The sequence below is a fragment of the Glandiceps talaboti genome, chromosome 9, assembly GCF_964340395.1.
Source record: "Glandiceps talaboti chromosome 9, keGlaTala1.1, whole genome shotgun sequence".
NCBI classification, from domain to species: Eukaryota; Metazoa; Hemichordata; class Enteropneusta; family Spengelidae; genus Glandiceps; species Glandiceps talaboti.
In genome coordinates, this window is record NC_135557.1 from 9,973,919 (window position 1) to 9,990,950 (window position 17,032).

At 37.1% G+C, this 17,032-nt stretch overlaps 1 protein-coding gene across 2 annotated transcripts; it reads right to left on the reverse strand.

Moving 5' to 3' along the window:
- Positions 1 to 3,212: 3,212 nt before the first annotated feature.
- On the reverse strand, positions 3,213 to 7,946 carry LOC144440229 (protein meiotic P26-like). 2 transcript variants are annotated; one of them, XM_078129544.1, is made up of 3 exons: positions 7,850 to 7,946; positions 5,279 to 5,661; positions 3,213 to 4,733 (listed from the first exon to the last, which is right to left on the reverse strand). In XM_078129544.1, exons 2-3 carry the CDS (start codon positions 5,650 to 5,652, stop codon positions 3,605 to 3,607), a joined length of 1,503 nt encoding a protein of 500 aa, XP_077985670.1. In that variant the 5' UTR covers positions 5,653 to 5,661; positions 7,850 to 7,946; the 3' UTR covers positions 3,213 to 3,604. The 2 variants fall into 2 exon arrangements, with proteins under 2 accessions (XP_077985670.1, XP_077985671.1); XM_078129545.1 differs by having other exon boundaries at positions 5,279 to 5,664; positions 7,850 to 7,887.
- Between the last annotated feature and the right edge of the window lie 9,086 nt (positions 7,947 to 17,032).

Sequence of the window (17,032 nt, forward strand, 5' to 3'; positions counted from 1 at the left end):
ATCTTTCAAAACCATATATTTACAGGTCATATAGTTTATCATTGATTGACATCATCACAGACATACAAAACATGGTTCCAGTGAAGTGTCGTAAACCATATTCTTTTTTACGGCACCGTCCAAGACTCACCGCTGATCGCTGATCGCAGTGTCGCGGAAGAAATAACAGCTCTACTTTGCGAGAATGCCCGTAACACGCAATAGCGTATTTATAGTCTTTTCATGAGGTGCATTTGTCATGTATGGCATGGTTGTGGCGTTCATAATGAAATGTATTCTCACTGGCTACTTAAAAGCAAAATGCTTCAAAAATTAATTGATTGATCCTTTTTGGGATTTCTGTAATCATGTCATGATATAGTGGTCGTATAGAGATAATTGCACATTTACAATGAAATTCACATGGCCAGCATGAAAGGAATAGACAGGAATAGACCCCTGTATATAAACAAATACACTCTTTGGAAAGGCCAATTCAAACAATCAATGCCAAGTAAGATATCTGATAACAGAAGATCGTAAAATACAACCATTACATGAGTTATATAGAAACACCTGTGATCAGAACGTCGTTTTAATATCGGTGGTGGTAAATGAAATCTGACTTAACTTTGAAGGTGCCGGAAAAAAAGTCTACTTCTTATCACTATCAAACTGACAAACATTGATTCCGGGTCGATAACCATTCTAACCCCAGTTTATTAGCAACAATCTTAAGAAAACTTGCATGACTAAAACAATTTCAAGCCAGGCAGAAGGTTTCTTATTTTTGGAGGGGATTTTCAAAGCAAGTCCTCCAACACCCCCCCCCCCCCAACCCCAGTCATAAATAATGGTGACTCTTTAAGGCGTACCAAGTATTTTAACTATGGACACCCATTTGATAGTAGTACAGATTGATTGATCGTCACGAGTTTTACTCTTACTCGTGTAATTGCATACATTAATTAATTGAGGCAATTTCTTATTTTGTCTGCGATTGAGAGCATTGACTTATCCATTGAGGACATAGACTTATCGCTTGACGGTCCTTACTATCACTTGACGGTAATGACTATCACTTGACGGTCCTGACTATCAATTCACGTCCTGACTATCAATTGACGGTCCTGACTATCAATTGACGGTCCTAACTATCACTTGACGGTCCTAACTATCACTTGACGGTCCTGACTATCAATTGACGGTTCTGACTTGTCAATTGACGGTCCTAACTTGACTGTCAATTGACGAGTTCGACTTTTGACGTGAATTATGCCCCATAAACGTAGTTCACAGTTATGGTATAATGGGTAAATAGTGCACACTATAGTACTTACTTTTATCAATGATGATCTTGACAAATCGTATGGAAGTAGAACCGTTGCTTGCAATACAGAAGGCAGCTTTCAAATTAGACTTCTCACTAGTACATATGACGAAGGCGGAAATGACCCTTCATTTACATGAGCGCTGACCCAAATAAGAATGTATCCATGCACTCGGTACAAAATGTAGTGTGTGTGTGTGTGTGTGTGGGGGGGGGGGGGTCATACAGTTCACATACGAGCATATACGCACCATTGATAAACACCTGTATCCGTATATCTAGTCTCGCTGCCAGACTCGTGAAATTGGAACTTCATAGAACTATACCATTAGTTGTCTGATGATCACAACAGCGTGAAACACAGTGTAACGGCTCATATATATATATATATATATATATATATATATATATATATATATATATATATATATATATATATATATATATATATATATATATATATATATATATATATATATTCCCTCATATCCCTGGGATTGTGAGAAAATAATATTTTAATAAAATCCCTGGAATAACAAAATGCTCAAAAACCTAATAGTGCATCTCTTGAACGTTGCATGAAATATAATTTTGAAACAATTAAATGTGATTTTCGCATATTAAACAAAGTTGTTTTCATAATAAATTAGTGGCTTACTGATTTTGTTCTCGATGTTACTAGCGTCAACATCGAGTTTGGCGAAAATACTCGTCTTAAAATGTTTTCCGCGAGGTTAACATGACTACATACATTTGCGAAGTTTTACCGAAATGGACTGTCGTTTAGAATTTAACATGATATTTTGAACTGATTTTTTATAAATTAAACTAGTATTCTGTTGAATTGATTGTATACTACAACGAAATACATGCCAAATAAAAAAATCAGATTCTTCAAATATGTCTGTTACTTTTTTTTCTAAACAAAAGGAATAAGTTAAACAGACTGTGGTGGCAGTAATGCATACCTCTGGAAAATGATACAATAATTACGATATATATATATATTCATGGGTTTATCATTTACAGCATTGACCCCTGTCTCAAATGTTCATGTATCCTACTGATTAATCAAACTGTTGAAGCAAAAAGCCAGGATAATGTCAACTATTGCATAAATTTGTACGTCTCATGTGTCATCATCTCTCATTTGTCTGTCTGTCAGTGTGTCTGTCTATCTACCCAGTATATACCTATCTATCTATCTATCTATCTATCTATCTATCTATCTATCTATCTATCTATCTATCTATCTATCTATCTATCTATCTATCTATCTATCTATCTATCTATCTATCTATCTATCTATCTATCTATATATCTATCTATCTATCTATCTATCTATCTGTCTGTCTATCTGTCTATATATCTGTCTGTCTGTCTGTCTGTCTCTCTGTTGTATATGCTTGGACTGTGCTGAAGTAATCACAGTGAACTTTGCGATTTCGGGCTCGAGATATTGTGTTTTATAGAAAGGCATTTTTCAATTCATTTCATTGGTTTTTACAAGTGTGTACACACAGAACTCTCTCTCTCTCTCTCTCTCTCTCTCTCTCTCTCTCTCTCCTCTCTCTCTCTCTCTCTCTCTCTCTCTCTCTCTCTCTCTCTCTCTCTCTCTCTCTCTCTCTCTCTCTCTCTCTCTCTCTCTCTCTCTCTCTCTCTCTCTCCCAAACACCAAATTCCAGTCATAACAATGGCAATCGATCGTAAGTATGCTTCCAAAAGTACATTATGTATATTCATAGTCTTTACAATTCGCTTTCATTTCCTCGTCGATCATTGAAGTGATTTTATTTTGAGTCAATGCTATTTGAAGAATGACGTAACTTACCCATTATGTACATTTACCATTAAGACTGAAGAACAATTTATTCCAGTATATATATACCTGGACATAGCTCGATTTAGAATCAACACACAATGAAAGAAACTGAAACAATAGGGTTAGGGATTTTAGAGTACCGAATACCTTCTGAAGTTCCGATCTAACTTGACCGTTTATACACTTTTTATAATTCGCTGATAAAAATGCAGTATTTCTAAGACCTTTGATAACGTTATTGTTTTGCAGTGTTTTCACTTGTAAAGTATCACTTTTGAAAGAGATAACAAAAACTTGAATATTAAGATGTACATTTATCATATTTGCTTGAAAATAAAAGCCCAAAATAGAATGATCAACAGATCCACGCCAAATGAATAAAAATGCTTGTTAGAAGCATTCGCCAGTGCAGTGTAAAATTATTAGCATATAAAAGGTTGTGTCTATCTTCGGGTGTACCCAGATAAATGTCATCAATTTTGCAGCAGTGTGTCCACAACAGTTGCATTCAGGTTCTGTAGTTTTGTCTCCGCCGAATATTCAAAGTCAATGTCCTTGGGGGCGCTTTCTACATCGTTATTTGTAGCTTGCTCTATTCTTTTCAGAGTATGATTGACTACGTACAGAAACCCAATTTCATTACTGTGTTGTAGAAGACTTGTAGTGTCACTTATGCACTTTGACATCACCGTGACCTTTGACTCACTTTGCCGCAGCTGTCTTGCAAGTTCTTCATTCCTCATGTCGAATTTTGACTGGAATTCACTCTCAACAGTAGCTATACCAGTTGTTAAGTACTCCGTCGCTATCCGCAATTTAGTTTTCATCTGTTGAAACCCTTCTTCTAAGTGTCCTCTTTCTGTTGTCATTCTTTCCGCAAACTCCTTTCCAACAACACTTAGCTTCGTCAACCTCTGTTCTGACAATGCCAATTTGGCTTGTGCCCTTTCCAGTGTCTTTTGTAACTTTGCCTGTCTTTTCTCCCTAGCCTCACTCAGTGTTTCGAGTCCATGTTCTGGCTTTGTATGACCACTCTCTGTACACTTGACGCACACTGGCACCTCGCACCTGGCACAGTAGTACGTGATTTGATTGCCTTCGTGGAGGGGGCAGACGACTGGTCGATAAACGCGAGATTTTACAAGAACTTCCTCTCTATACTCTTCCAAGCTCATGAGCGTGTGTTTCTTCGTAACTGGTATGTTTCTGTGAGTTTCGCAGCATTGGTTACAAATCAGAATTCCACAATCTACACAGAAATTTTCCGCCTGTTTCTTCTTGCAGCTACCACATAAGTGGATAGTTGCAATATTCTCTTCGAATTCTTTCGAAGATTCTGTGAACTCGAGGAGGTCGTTTAGGATGGTACAATCTGGAAGCTCCTTGACATCTTCTGGTGGCAAGTCATGATTTTGTTGACAAACCGGACACGTTATTTTGTCCCCTGATGCAACTTGTAGTAAACAATTCAGACAGAGCGAATGATAGCATGGTAGAATCTTAGGATTCTTGTACTGCTCAAGACAAATTGGACATTCTAAGAACCGTCTGCTTAATCCTTCTGTGCTTGGTGACTTCACGGAGAAGTCAGTCAAAGAAATCCTGGAGAAACATTAAAAAAATAAATATTATAACTTAGTCACATAAGAAAACAAAGTTGAAGAGGTATTCTTAGGGGCGAGATCAATAGTTCAATGTAGGATAAAAAAATCATTACACTTAGGCCTCAGACCCACCCCTACCCAACTCCACCCCACCCAAACCCCCACCCCTTTTAACTAAATGTGCCAAACTTGAAAATTGCTTTAAACCGCAAAATCGATTTCAAATCAGTATATGTAGTAGTATATAGTGTTATGAATATGAAGCCAGTATGTAGCGAGTAAAGAATAGATTTTTGGTTGACCCTTTATTGTTTATTGACACACATTTACTATGGCAAAAAATCTTCCTTTTTTCATTTTGACATTGTTAAAGAAATATTTATATTTAGGGGTACAAAACACACCCATTAAAAGTAAAATCGATTTTGTGGAATGAGAAATATAATACTGCATATGTTTGTGAAGATAACCTAACACGGTGGAAATCAAAGCATTGTCTTTTTCCTATAGCTAGGAAAGATTTTTTTTTTCGTTTTTACTTACGCATGACTGGCTCTCATTTTGCCTTCTGTTATACCCGTTGTTAGATCAGATGACATGTGGTTGGACGAATCATGTACAGCATAAGAGCAACCCTGGGCGTTACCACTAACATGGCCTAAACTTGGTAGAGAATACGTTGAACGATCTCTTAAATCGAGGCTTTTATACGAGTTAACATCTTCGTCTGCAATAGAATCTCCAATATCTTGATAAGTCCCATCGTCGTCGTCGTCGTTGCTTGAATGATGTGACGCTGCATAGGGTTTGAGATTGACATCATTTCGATCTGGCATCTGATCATCGTTATTCCCTGCTAGACATGTTGTGTTTTTGAAAGGTCTGATGTCTCTTAGTAAAGACCCGACGCAACCCATGTCGATGATCTGCTGATGGAAATTATTAATTAGAATATTCCAATTCCGCTATCTGCTGGGAAGGAAGGCCTGAGAGGGGTGGTGGTAGTAGTGGTGGTGGTGGTGGGGGGTGGGGTGGGGGGGTGGGCTGGTTATGACAAAATATTCCGCATTTCGGTTTTAACTTTTTAAAAAGTTTCTCAGCGGATCTTATGCGCTTTAATGATTCTTTTGTTCATTTCTATCATAATGATATGTTGTCCTCGACCATATTTCATTATTGACTTTTACAGTATCTACTTTATTACTATTTATAGAATAGAGACCAATGCCTTTCAAGTTTACGGAAGTAAAACCTAGCTCATATAGAGGTTATGCCATTCCACATTCAAGTTATCTAGCTTGTATGTATGTATGTATGTATGTATGTATGTATGTATGTATGTATGTATGTATGTATGTTTATGTATGTATGTATGTATGTGTGTGTATGTATGTATGTATGTATGTATGTATGTATGTATGTATGTATGTATGTATGTATGTGTGTGTGTGTGTGTGTGCGTGCGTGCGTGCGTGCGTGCGTGTATGTATGTATGTATGTATGTATGTGTGTGTGTGTGTGTGTGTATGTATGTATGTATGTATGTATGTATGTATGTATGTATGTATGTATGTATGTATGTATGTATGTTTATGTATGTATGTATGTATGTATGTATGTATGTATGTATGTATGTATGTTTATGTATGTATGTATGTATGTGTGTGTGTATGTATGTATGTATGTATGTATGTATGTGTGTGTGTGTGTGTGTGTGTGTGCGTGCGTGCGTGCGTGCGTGCGTGCGTGCATGCATGCATACATGCATGCATGCATGCATGTATGTATGTATGTATGTATGTATGTATGTATGTATGTATGTATGTATGTATGTTTATGTATGTATGTATGTATGTATGTATGTATGTATGTATGTATGTATGTATGTATGTTTATGTATGTATGTATGTATGTGTGTGTGTATGTATGTATGTATGTATGTATGTATGTATGTATGTATGTATGTATGCATGCATGCGTGTGTGTATGTATGTATGTATGTATGTATGTATGTATGTATGTATGTATGTGTATGTATGTATGTATGTATGTATGTATGTATGTATGTATGTAAATATGTATTTGTATATTTATGTAGTTGTGCTGTTGTTATATATATATATATATATATATATATATATATATATATATATATATATATATATATATATATATATATATATATATATATGTGTGTGTGTGTGTGTGTGTGTGTGTGTGTGTGTGAAAATATATGAACGAAAGTTGTCTGGAAGTATATGTATAGATATCATACCTGTATTTATGGTGCATTGTATGACAAGACCTAGTAATAAGTATAGGTATTTATGGGACAAATTCAGTCAAAATCACAACCAACCAATTAAATAGCCAACAGGATGTATACGGACTGTACCACTTTTCTAGGTGATATCCCCCTCCATCGCCCAGTATAAGGGTCGATAATCGTACATGTTACCGTGCAAAAGCAGAAGACATAAGTCTTAGTAGTAGCGCGTCTGCTTTAAAAGTTCTTTACCATTTGGTGCATTTATTAAAAACACGATGTGTATGTGTGTGTGTTTTGTTCACGAGCCGTACACAGCTTATGTCAGCTAGGATGTAACTGCTACCTAATTGCCGGTACCCCTACCCAAACCAAACCAAACATGAGTTTTAACACACAAGAACATTTCAAGTGCTCGTAAATCGTCTGAGAAATTTACCTTCCAAACCATATATTTACAGGTCATATAGTTTAGCATTGATTGACATCATCACAGACATACAAAACGTGGTTACAGTGAATTGTCGTAAACTACAGCCTCTTTTACGGCACCGTCCAAGACGCACCGCCAATCGCAGTGTCGCGGAAGAAATAACAGCTCTACTTTGCGAGAATGCCCGTAACACGCAATTGCGTATTTACTGTCTTTTCATGACGTGCATTAGTCATGTGGTGGCGTTCATAATGAAATGTTGTTTGACGGTCCTGACTATCACGGTCCTGACATGTCAATAGACAGTCCTGACTTGACTCAATTGACGAGTTCGACTTTTGACGTGAATTACTCCCCATAGACGTAGTTCACAGTTGTGGTATAATGGGTAAATAGTGCACACTATCGTACTTACTTTTATCAATGATGATCTTGACAAATCGCATGGAAGTAGAACCGTTGCTTGCAATACAGACGGCAGCTTTCAAATTAGACTTCTCACTAGTAGGTATGACGAAGGCGGAAATGACCCTTCATTTACATGAGCGCTGACCCAAATAAGAATGTATCCATGCACTCGGTACACTATGTAGTGTGTGTGTTGGTGGGTGGGTGGGGGGGTCATACAGTTCACATACCAGCAAGTACGCACCATCGATAAACACCTGTATCCGTATAGCTATCTTGAACAGGAACCTTACAATCGCGGTATCGCTTATCAACCTGCGTGGAGCTAAAGGTCATTGAAGTATTAACACCAGCTTTGTCACCAACTGAGCTCCGCTGCACTGTAAAGTAGACCGAAGACAAGGAAGAAATTTTTTTTTTTTTTTTTTTTTTTTTAATTATTTTTTTATTTTCCAAAAGAATATAGTAACAACAAAAAGGAAGGAAAAGAAAAGGAGAAAGGGTTACATTGCACGGTATAAATTGCTATAAAATGCTATAAAGTGATTGGAATCCTATAATGCAGAAGTATCACTCGATTCTTAGATTGTCCCACTTGTTCGAGCAAATTTCTAGCTTATTTTTCCTCTTCGCTATAAAAATCTCTGTCTCTCTAGCGATTCTGACATTTACTTTGACAAGATTGAATGAAGGAATAGCTTTCCTAATTTTGCAATCATAGACTGTTTTTTTGACAATCAAAATAAGATGGTTGAACAGTATGTTGAATGATGGGTCACCAAGAAGTATCTGCTTAGTAGACAATGTCAATGGTGAATTAATAGCTTTCCCCCACAAGAGAAGAAAGCTTTTCCAAATAACAACAACACATTCACATTTAACAAACAAATGAACAAGGGTTTCAACCTCCATATTGCAAAATGTACAATAGCTACTGTTGACTCTCGGGGGATTCATACGACATAACACATAATTTGTATAGAGTATATTATGTAAAATTTTAAACTGAAATTCTTGGAGCTTTGAATTCATCGTCGTCCAAAAAGGCAAGGTAAAGATTTTTGACCACTCATCGTTTTGGATGTCAAGAAAACTTGCAAAATAAATTTTAGCCTTAGGGGGAATAACACTAGTAGAAAAAATAGTACAGTTTACGACATTTTCCGTACTATAGTTCAGATTGAGTTCAATTCTGTACTTTTATGCTGATGAGGTGGACGTTTCTGTACTTTCCCATTAGCGCCTGTCTAATCGGATTATACTCGATCTGAAAAATAGTTCAGATTGCGAGTCGGAAGTGATTTGAATACATTTGCATTTAGTTCAGAATATATTCATGAGTTCACCCCCATAACTGGGCAGTAAACAAATGAATATTCAAATCTATCTCGCCTGCATGTGATTCAAGGCGTGTACACTAATTGTTTGACCCACAGAAAACTAACAGTAACACTATTTAGTTAGTTAGTTGTCTGTGTTTGACCCCATGAAGGCGGAGGGGGAGGGTGCAAAAGAAAAGGGTTACACACATGTACAGTGTATGATATGATGAGAGCTACATTTAATGTACATGTACATACGAACTGACATGTATACGTACATGTACAACTACGCTAGCATGTAAACGTTAGCAAAAACTCTTACTACTACCTCAGACCACTAAAATACTAGAGTGGTCTGAGCTACTACTACTTGCAAAAAGTATTTACAAGCATTTCCATGTAGGTCAATGAAATATCACCTATGTGGTTTATACTTCAATAGTCGGTCAAACAGCGTAAAGGTCTACATTCTACAATGACAGACATGATTGTTCAACTCGGTGCGATCTAAGATGAATTCACGGTGTATATTTGGTTACGTCGCCTTTGAATTGATGATGACGACTCGTCCGACCTAGACTGTTCTGGTCCAGTTTCAAGTGAAAGTCAGAATTATCACGGTGCCATTGATTATACTAACTGTGATGAAACTCGCCCACTCTAGTCTCTATGACTTCATTAGCCCCAAAATGCAAGAACTTAATAATGGTATTGTAAATCGAAGTTCATGCATGCTCTGACTGTCGCCTGTTTTTTGTTTTCTTACATTTTATACAATTTTGAATTGTTAGCTTTGTATTTCCTGCATTAATGTTGAAAACTGGTCTTTTTACTGTGCGTCTTCAATGCGCAGGTAAAATAGTGTGTTAATCTAGCATCGTGAGTACGCGCTCGCTTATGGTTTCGCATACCTTGGACTGCCTGTCATTCAGTATTGTTTTAGCCTATTTATTTCTAAAGAAAAATGGTCTGTAAAGGGACTGCTTTAGTTGTCACAGTGCCTTTGTGGATTTATAAATCGATTTATGACAAGTGAGTCTACCTATTTTTTTTCCGACCCACTCAGTCAAGGAGTGCGATACACCAATCACCGTGTATTTAGCTTTGTATACAGTGTATGGATAATAGCAAGTTTCGGGACTGAAAAATCATAAATTGTTTGTTAGACTTATTTTTTATTCAATGTAATCTGGGTTGATTGGGAATTTTCAGATATCAGGATTTAAACCTCGGATTTCAACTCAGAAAGGCTATATTTTTTGCCTCAGTCTGAATTATATTAGTAGAACTCTCACCAATGTTCCCAATGTGAAGTGATCTGAAAGTTGGTGAGAGGTCCTCACGTTGGATTGCAGCACTGCATGTTCTTGCCGAGAAGATAAAGAGGTGTAGTAATTATGGTTTAAAACTGACTTTTACAAACGCCAGTCGTGTAGGGTCTATGATGTTTTATGTTGTGGATGAATGCGGCACTTTGATCTGAACCTCAGACCACTATAATAGGAACAGACTAGAATCGCTTTTTGTTTTAGGTGTGAATGGGGCTCTAAACCCATCTTCTCTGTCGTGCATGGTTACCCTTCAAACCTGCTTCAAGCCGAACGTTGTGCAAAACGATACTTCGTGTCTTTACGGTTTTTTTTTGCAATTGTGTTTTAGTGGCCTGAGTCTGAACAAGTGTTCATACAGTACAGCAAAGTCCCACCAACAAAATCCATAGCAATAGATGCAGGAAAACCTCAGTATGGGCGACGGTGAAATCATGGTGTTAATTCTAAAACTTTTGAAAGCAAGAACATATGTTTGTGCAACTTTTGTATTAAAAGCATACCATTCCAATTCAAGGACAACGATTTTGTTCAGAAATGGTGGTAGGACTATAATCCTTCCTACCTCCTTCCTTCCTACCTCCATAGTTCAAAACCGCTGATCGTAACTGCATGGTACAGCGCATCTACATTTATTTCTGAGTTCCGGAGGGCATTATTTGATAAGTACCCCATTCGTCCCTGTATTACTATTAGATCTTGTATAGTCATAACATTACAAAGATATGTGATTGTTGTGATCATTTCATTTGCTCATTATGTATTCAAGTGTAGTCAAATTTTCTTAGGTGTATGAGCAACTTTACTTCACCAATAAATTCTACTTTCTCACGAGTATTGTAAAATAACATGGCTATAATATGATACTACACAGCACGTTTTAGACGTATTTGCATATCAATGTCATCTTCAAATTTTCTTGAAGAATTCTTCATCTAGATACTCTAACATACCTGCACACCAAATGTCAGCCCATTCAATCGATTAGTTTTGCGGCTGTCATTCATTTTTACTTTGAATTCTTTTATTTACAAAACAAATGACAGTTTTTGACCCCAAAAATGACCAAAAACAGAAAATTGAAAATATCTTGCTGTCATAAACAAATATGAATAGACTTCTCGATAAAATTCCATTTACTCATTGGGAACATCGAACGTACAATGTCAAAAAGTCGCACTGGCGCAAAGTATCATGGGAAAACTTTCTTTGGCACACCTCACTTAGGAAATATAGCCGCAACAAAAAGTTAATACTGGGATCATGTCTTTTTAAATTTAGCCTTTACCTTATAGAATAGAAGTATCAAAAGTGTATGCACTAACAAGTTTCTGTGGTTTGTGCAAACATGCCAAATCGCTGATGATTGTTAAACAACAAAACTTTGCATACCATTGTCATTAATAATTCTACGTTTTACTTCTGAATCAGTTCTAAACACTTACGATTGAAATGATCGTCAACGATACGCTGATTTGTAGTTGAGGGTAATTAAAAATATTTTACAATGACGATTTCGACCATTAGCCGATGGAGGTGACCCCAACCAAACCTGTCACAAGATGTAAACTTGCACACTTTTTTTGTGTCAATATGTCTGTTCTGGTCAGTCTGTTTTGGGAATTTATGGTACACTCACTGTCGCAGTTTTCAGCCAGGGTCACGTTATTCGACGATTACTATTTGGATAAACACTGCAAAAAAGTAACACCCGTCATTGTTGCTTAGACATTTTCCTAGGGTCTTTTTCAACATGATTTATAGTAAGAAGTAACTTTGTTGATGGTGTAGTCACTGAATTTATAACCCTACATCGATGACTTAGTAATTGAACACGCAAATGAATTATCATGAACACTGATCTACAACCGATCCGACCCTGGGATTCGATCACAATTCATGGCGTCGCTTGCCAGTCTATGTCTATGTCTTGGTCACGCAAACGTGAACACTCTGATATCTGAAACACTTCTTTGCTCCAGATACGCACCTTTTTTTCATGGAAAATGTCATATAGTTTGAAGTAAGCTGGGAGAAAATATTAATGAGATATTTGTAGATTTAAATAAGAGTGAAATGATAGTCAAGTGATTTTGAACCATCTCCGTGTATTTTGCTTTAGCGAAAACACTGACAACTACTAGTATGTGATCGCCCGGTCGTCAAATTGCAAAGAACAATGAAGAACAGCTGAACACCTTCCTGTGGTCATCTGTTCCTTTCCGTACCGACTCTCAATTGTTTTGCTGCGTTTACTTGTATATCTTTAATAACAATAGTTTTTTAACTAACACCAATGTTCTTCCACTTTCTTTGCTTTCAAAATCAGTCACTTACTGTTGTAGCCAGTCAAAGACAGCCATCCTCAACTGGAAACACACCATGACAACAAAGATATACCAGAAAGTCATGACGTTTTGAATCATATCATTCGGCCCCCAACCCTGTTTTTGACAATTAAAAAATGCTCTACTACCCATCACAGCCAGTATCAATCAGACTTTTTCCATATATTATATTCCACCCTAACTTAACCCATATGACCGCCCCATTTATAACTCGTATGTCCGGACATGAACATGATTGGCTTTTCGCTGACCAAGGGGTATGAGACCATATGTGGAAGTGGGGGATAAGCTTATCAAATATGACCGTAGTTCCATGTAAATTAAAACTTATAGTTATGCTTATAGTCGTTACGTTTTCAGTTTATTGTGGTACCCGCTTGATGCTTTCTCTGAAGATGCCGACGGGATCAGTCTAAAATTCAGTTCTGGTGTATAAACTACAATGTATCACACATATCATGACTCTCACTATCCAATCCATCGGCTATACACTGGAGAACACAAGGACTATACTGACTGTTTTCTATCCAGCACGAAATAAATTGAGAATACGTGGAACTTATATGTACATGAACAGTAGCTCCGACAACTCTGACAAGTCTCTTTGCTGGAGTTCGCGGAGCGTGTGTTGTCAGTGCTAATCTCGTCTAGTTCCTATCACCGTGTTCCTAAACAGTATCGTTACCATTTACACCTCCACTCACTAAACTTGGTTTAGTCATAGAAAATAGAGAGGACCCTCTCTATTGTCTATGGTTTAGTTAGATACCAATTGGCATCTGGACTAGAGCTAATCACGAGTCCATCACAACGTGCATGCATCATTTTCTGATGTCCGCATTTTGGACATTGAAGTAAATGATTTTACATTTCTGAGTCTCATTCTGTATTTTTCCACTGTTCTATATGTGGTAGCTACTACTTTTGGCACAATTAAAAAAAAAGATGTTACGAAGACGAAAAAAAATATAATCGAGATGCACGATAAACATTTTTGGAAAAAAAGTCACATAAATGACTGCAGTATCCATATTTTTAATTGGCATGATTGAAGACTTTAAAAAATGAATGATGATAAAAGTGAGATTTTGCCTCAGTGATGGTTTTTCTATACAAGCGATAACATCACGATACCGGGTACTTCACAAACATTATCTCACTGACTTCAAAACCATAGTGACTAAATCGTTTCGTACAATTAGACGGCATGATGTTTTTTACGTCTCGCACAAGCATATACAATGGTACACTTTACCAAATTGTAATAGACCATGTAAATATTACATTGACCGATGCAGATCTTGCTCGCGCAGGTTGGGTAGATTTATATGCTACGTTATGCCTTAGGCCTAAAAAATAACTGTTTGGTTTCTGTTACCCGACCCACCTAGTTTTTCACTGCCGACCCTTAACTTTTTTTACGTGTTCTTGAAAAACTAACAAAATCGCAACAATTGTGAAGTCTCACGAGACATAGTGGATGCAGAAACTGACATCAACTTAAAAAGACAATATAAAACTGTTCCTCCAATCTGTAATGGTTGTACATCTAATAGAAAGAAGCCAATAACACAGAGATCATTTGGAAAAAATGGAAAACCAGAATTAGACACTCGCACATTAATAAAAATAAATCTACCTACCCCACCTATTTATTTATTTTGCCTAATCGGAACAACACAATTTTTTTAATAGGCCTATTTCCTAACTCAAGCTTAAATTATTGGACCCTTGTGAACCAAAAATGTGCGAAAATACAACGCCAAAATAGTAACGCTTTGCACGGTTTTCACACTGAGCAATACGATTAGATCATAGACAGTGAAGTTCTCCAGTGTCTCTGGTTAGACCGACAACAATGAAACCGTTAGCGGGATCTCAGAGTCATACTCATTCACATACAATTTTTTATGGCTGTTCACGTTGGTTAGCAACATCTCTGTCTTTGAGTTTGAATGAAATCGCTGCCATTCCCTACAGGAAACTGTTCTATGGAATTACATGCCAGGAGCGCTTTCAATATCATAGATTGTTTTGTTGATCTTTTTTTTTCTTTTTTTCTTTTCTTTTTTTTTTTTTTTTTTTTTTGGGGGGGGGGGTCGACAACTTTTACCAAGACAACCATTATATTAATCATTATAGTAATTACCTAGCATGGCTAATAGCCATACTGAGGTAGAACTGTAGATTGCTAAAATGTTATGGGTTGCTGGTTGTACACAACCTCAGCATATGCCACTTGACTTTCAGGCATTAATAGGTGGCAGAAATAGTCCGCACCAGGGCCGCTCTGTAGTCCGCATAAAAGGGTGACTAAGCCCAGACAATATTGTCCAGACCAGATTTGGAGGTGTGAACGCATTTAAAGCTGACTCGGTTCTAAATCTTGGTGCATATTCATGAGGTCGACACCTAGAAAATGAACCATGTGTACATTTCTTTTGTCTTTTGTTAGTTAATTTATGCGGGTAAACTGTGTCTTCACTAACATTTTCCACTAAAAGTTTCAAAATTGTCTTGTTTTTTGAAGGACTACTATAATAATATTTCACCGCCCTTGCTTTATTGTCATATCAGGAAAGTCAAGAACTTGACAAAAGCTATTCAAAACAAAGTAATCAAAGTTGCAAAACCAAAATGGTGCCGTGGAGAGTTGTGTCTGGTCATGTTCTGATCATGGAAGTATAACCCACGGTCTGATCTAGTAGCAGTATATCAACGACGAATCTACATTACAAACAAACAAACAAACAAACAACACACACACACACACACACACGGTGATATTAAAAAGCACGCAACACAAAGGTTGGTTCACATCCCTCGCATCAGTACCGGTACCCATTCTACTGAGTTATAAATATAAATCACATTCTCAGCTACAACATTGAACTTGTATGATACAAAAATCTTCAGAATGTGCGGGCCATATTTTCACTACCGGCATTGGCAGTAACCATCACTGCCTTTAAAAAAATTAATACAGATAAATGGAAGCAAAAACAATCCTCTTGACGGTAGTTTAGTAGTCAGTTATGAATTATGTAACGTTAAATAACGCTATTCAAATATTTCCCTCTATGCCTCCCATATACCGATAGTAAATCTTCAAACATCCATACAGACATGCGGACTTTGCTCCCTACTAGATACATCCATGTTTTACGTTACTTTCGTATTGCAAATTTAGCTGATGATGTCATGTCAAAGCCACGTGGTCTAAAAACCTGAATCTCCGTACATACATTTCGATATGAAATTATTTATCCGTGATGTTTAGAATTTTGGTCGGTCAATATAGTTTCAATGACCAAGTGTGACCCCCACTGATGTCTAAAGTACTAATATCAGTACCTGACCGGCCATGGCCATGGCCTTGTTTTTGTTTTTGATTTTCTTCAATATTCAAATCTACGTAATGTCTGGTTTGTTAGGCCATAAATTCCAAGCATATTTACCATGATATCACAAATATAGACCAGTTACAGAAAGTAATAAGTGTCAGCAAAATACTGTAATATCGACACTGTTTCACGGATTTTAGGGACGCTGGTGCTTGGATTATTTTACGGTTGACATTACCTAGCCAGTAATATAAGGAGTAGTACATGGGTATTTTATCCCTGGACTCTGTTTATATCGAAATGGAATAAGCTGAAACAGTACTTCTTTGAGCAGGAAATATGTTGTGATTATGGATATTATATATATACATGTATATAATTGCCAACACATCGGCAACGAGAGTAATGACATTGACTATACGTAATATGTAAAGATGTAGTGTAAAATTGGAATACGGTCGTCAGGAACTAGATTAGGGTAGGGGGAGGCTCAGGAGAAAAATTGTTGTCACGGGAAGAAAACGAATTGGGACGTGCGTGAAAATTCGGATTGTCTGAAAGGGGCCCGGAGTCACGTACAAATATTTTGCTCATGAGTTGAACCAAATTTAACTCCAGGAGCAGACGTTTAACAAGCGTATTTTTAAAAGGGTGACTGGCAGAGAATGTGTGTCTCTTGAAGGGTAGACAATATACTCGCGATAGACTATGGGTTTCAGGCCACTGTGTCAGACGTGGTCTTGGAGGAGTCAGTACAATTCCTCCAAGAGTGGTAAGAGGCCAAGCCTGAAATAGACGGGTTTACAAGTAGAAGTTTACATGCCTTGTCTGTGGTTTACATTGTGCAC

Bases quoted from the DNA above. Each gene is read 5' to 3' on its own strand.
- LOC144440229 (XM_078129544.1), bottom strand. From the start codon at position 5,652: ATGGGTTGCGTCGGGTCTTTACTAAGAGACATCAGACCTTTCAAAAAC. The intron at 4,734-5,278 runs GTAAGTAAAAAC...ATGTTTCTCCAG, and splicing joins AAAATGAGAGCCAGTCATGC to GATTTCTTTGACTGACTTCT.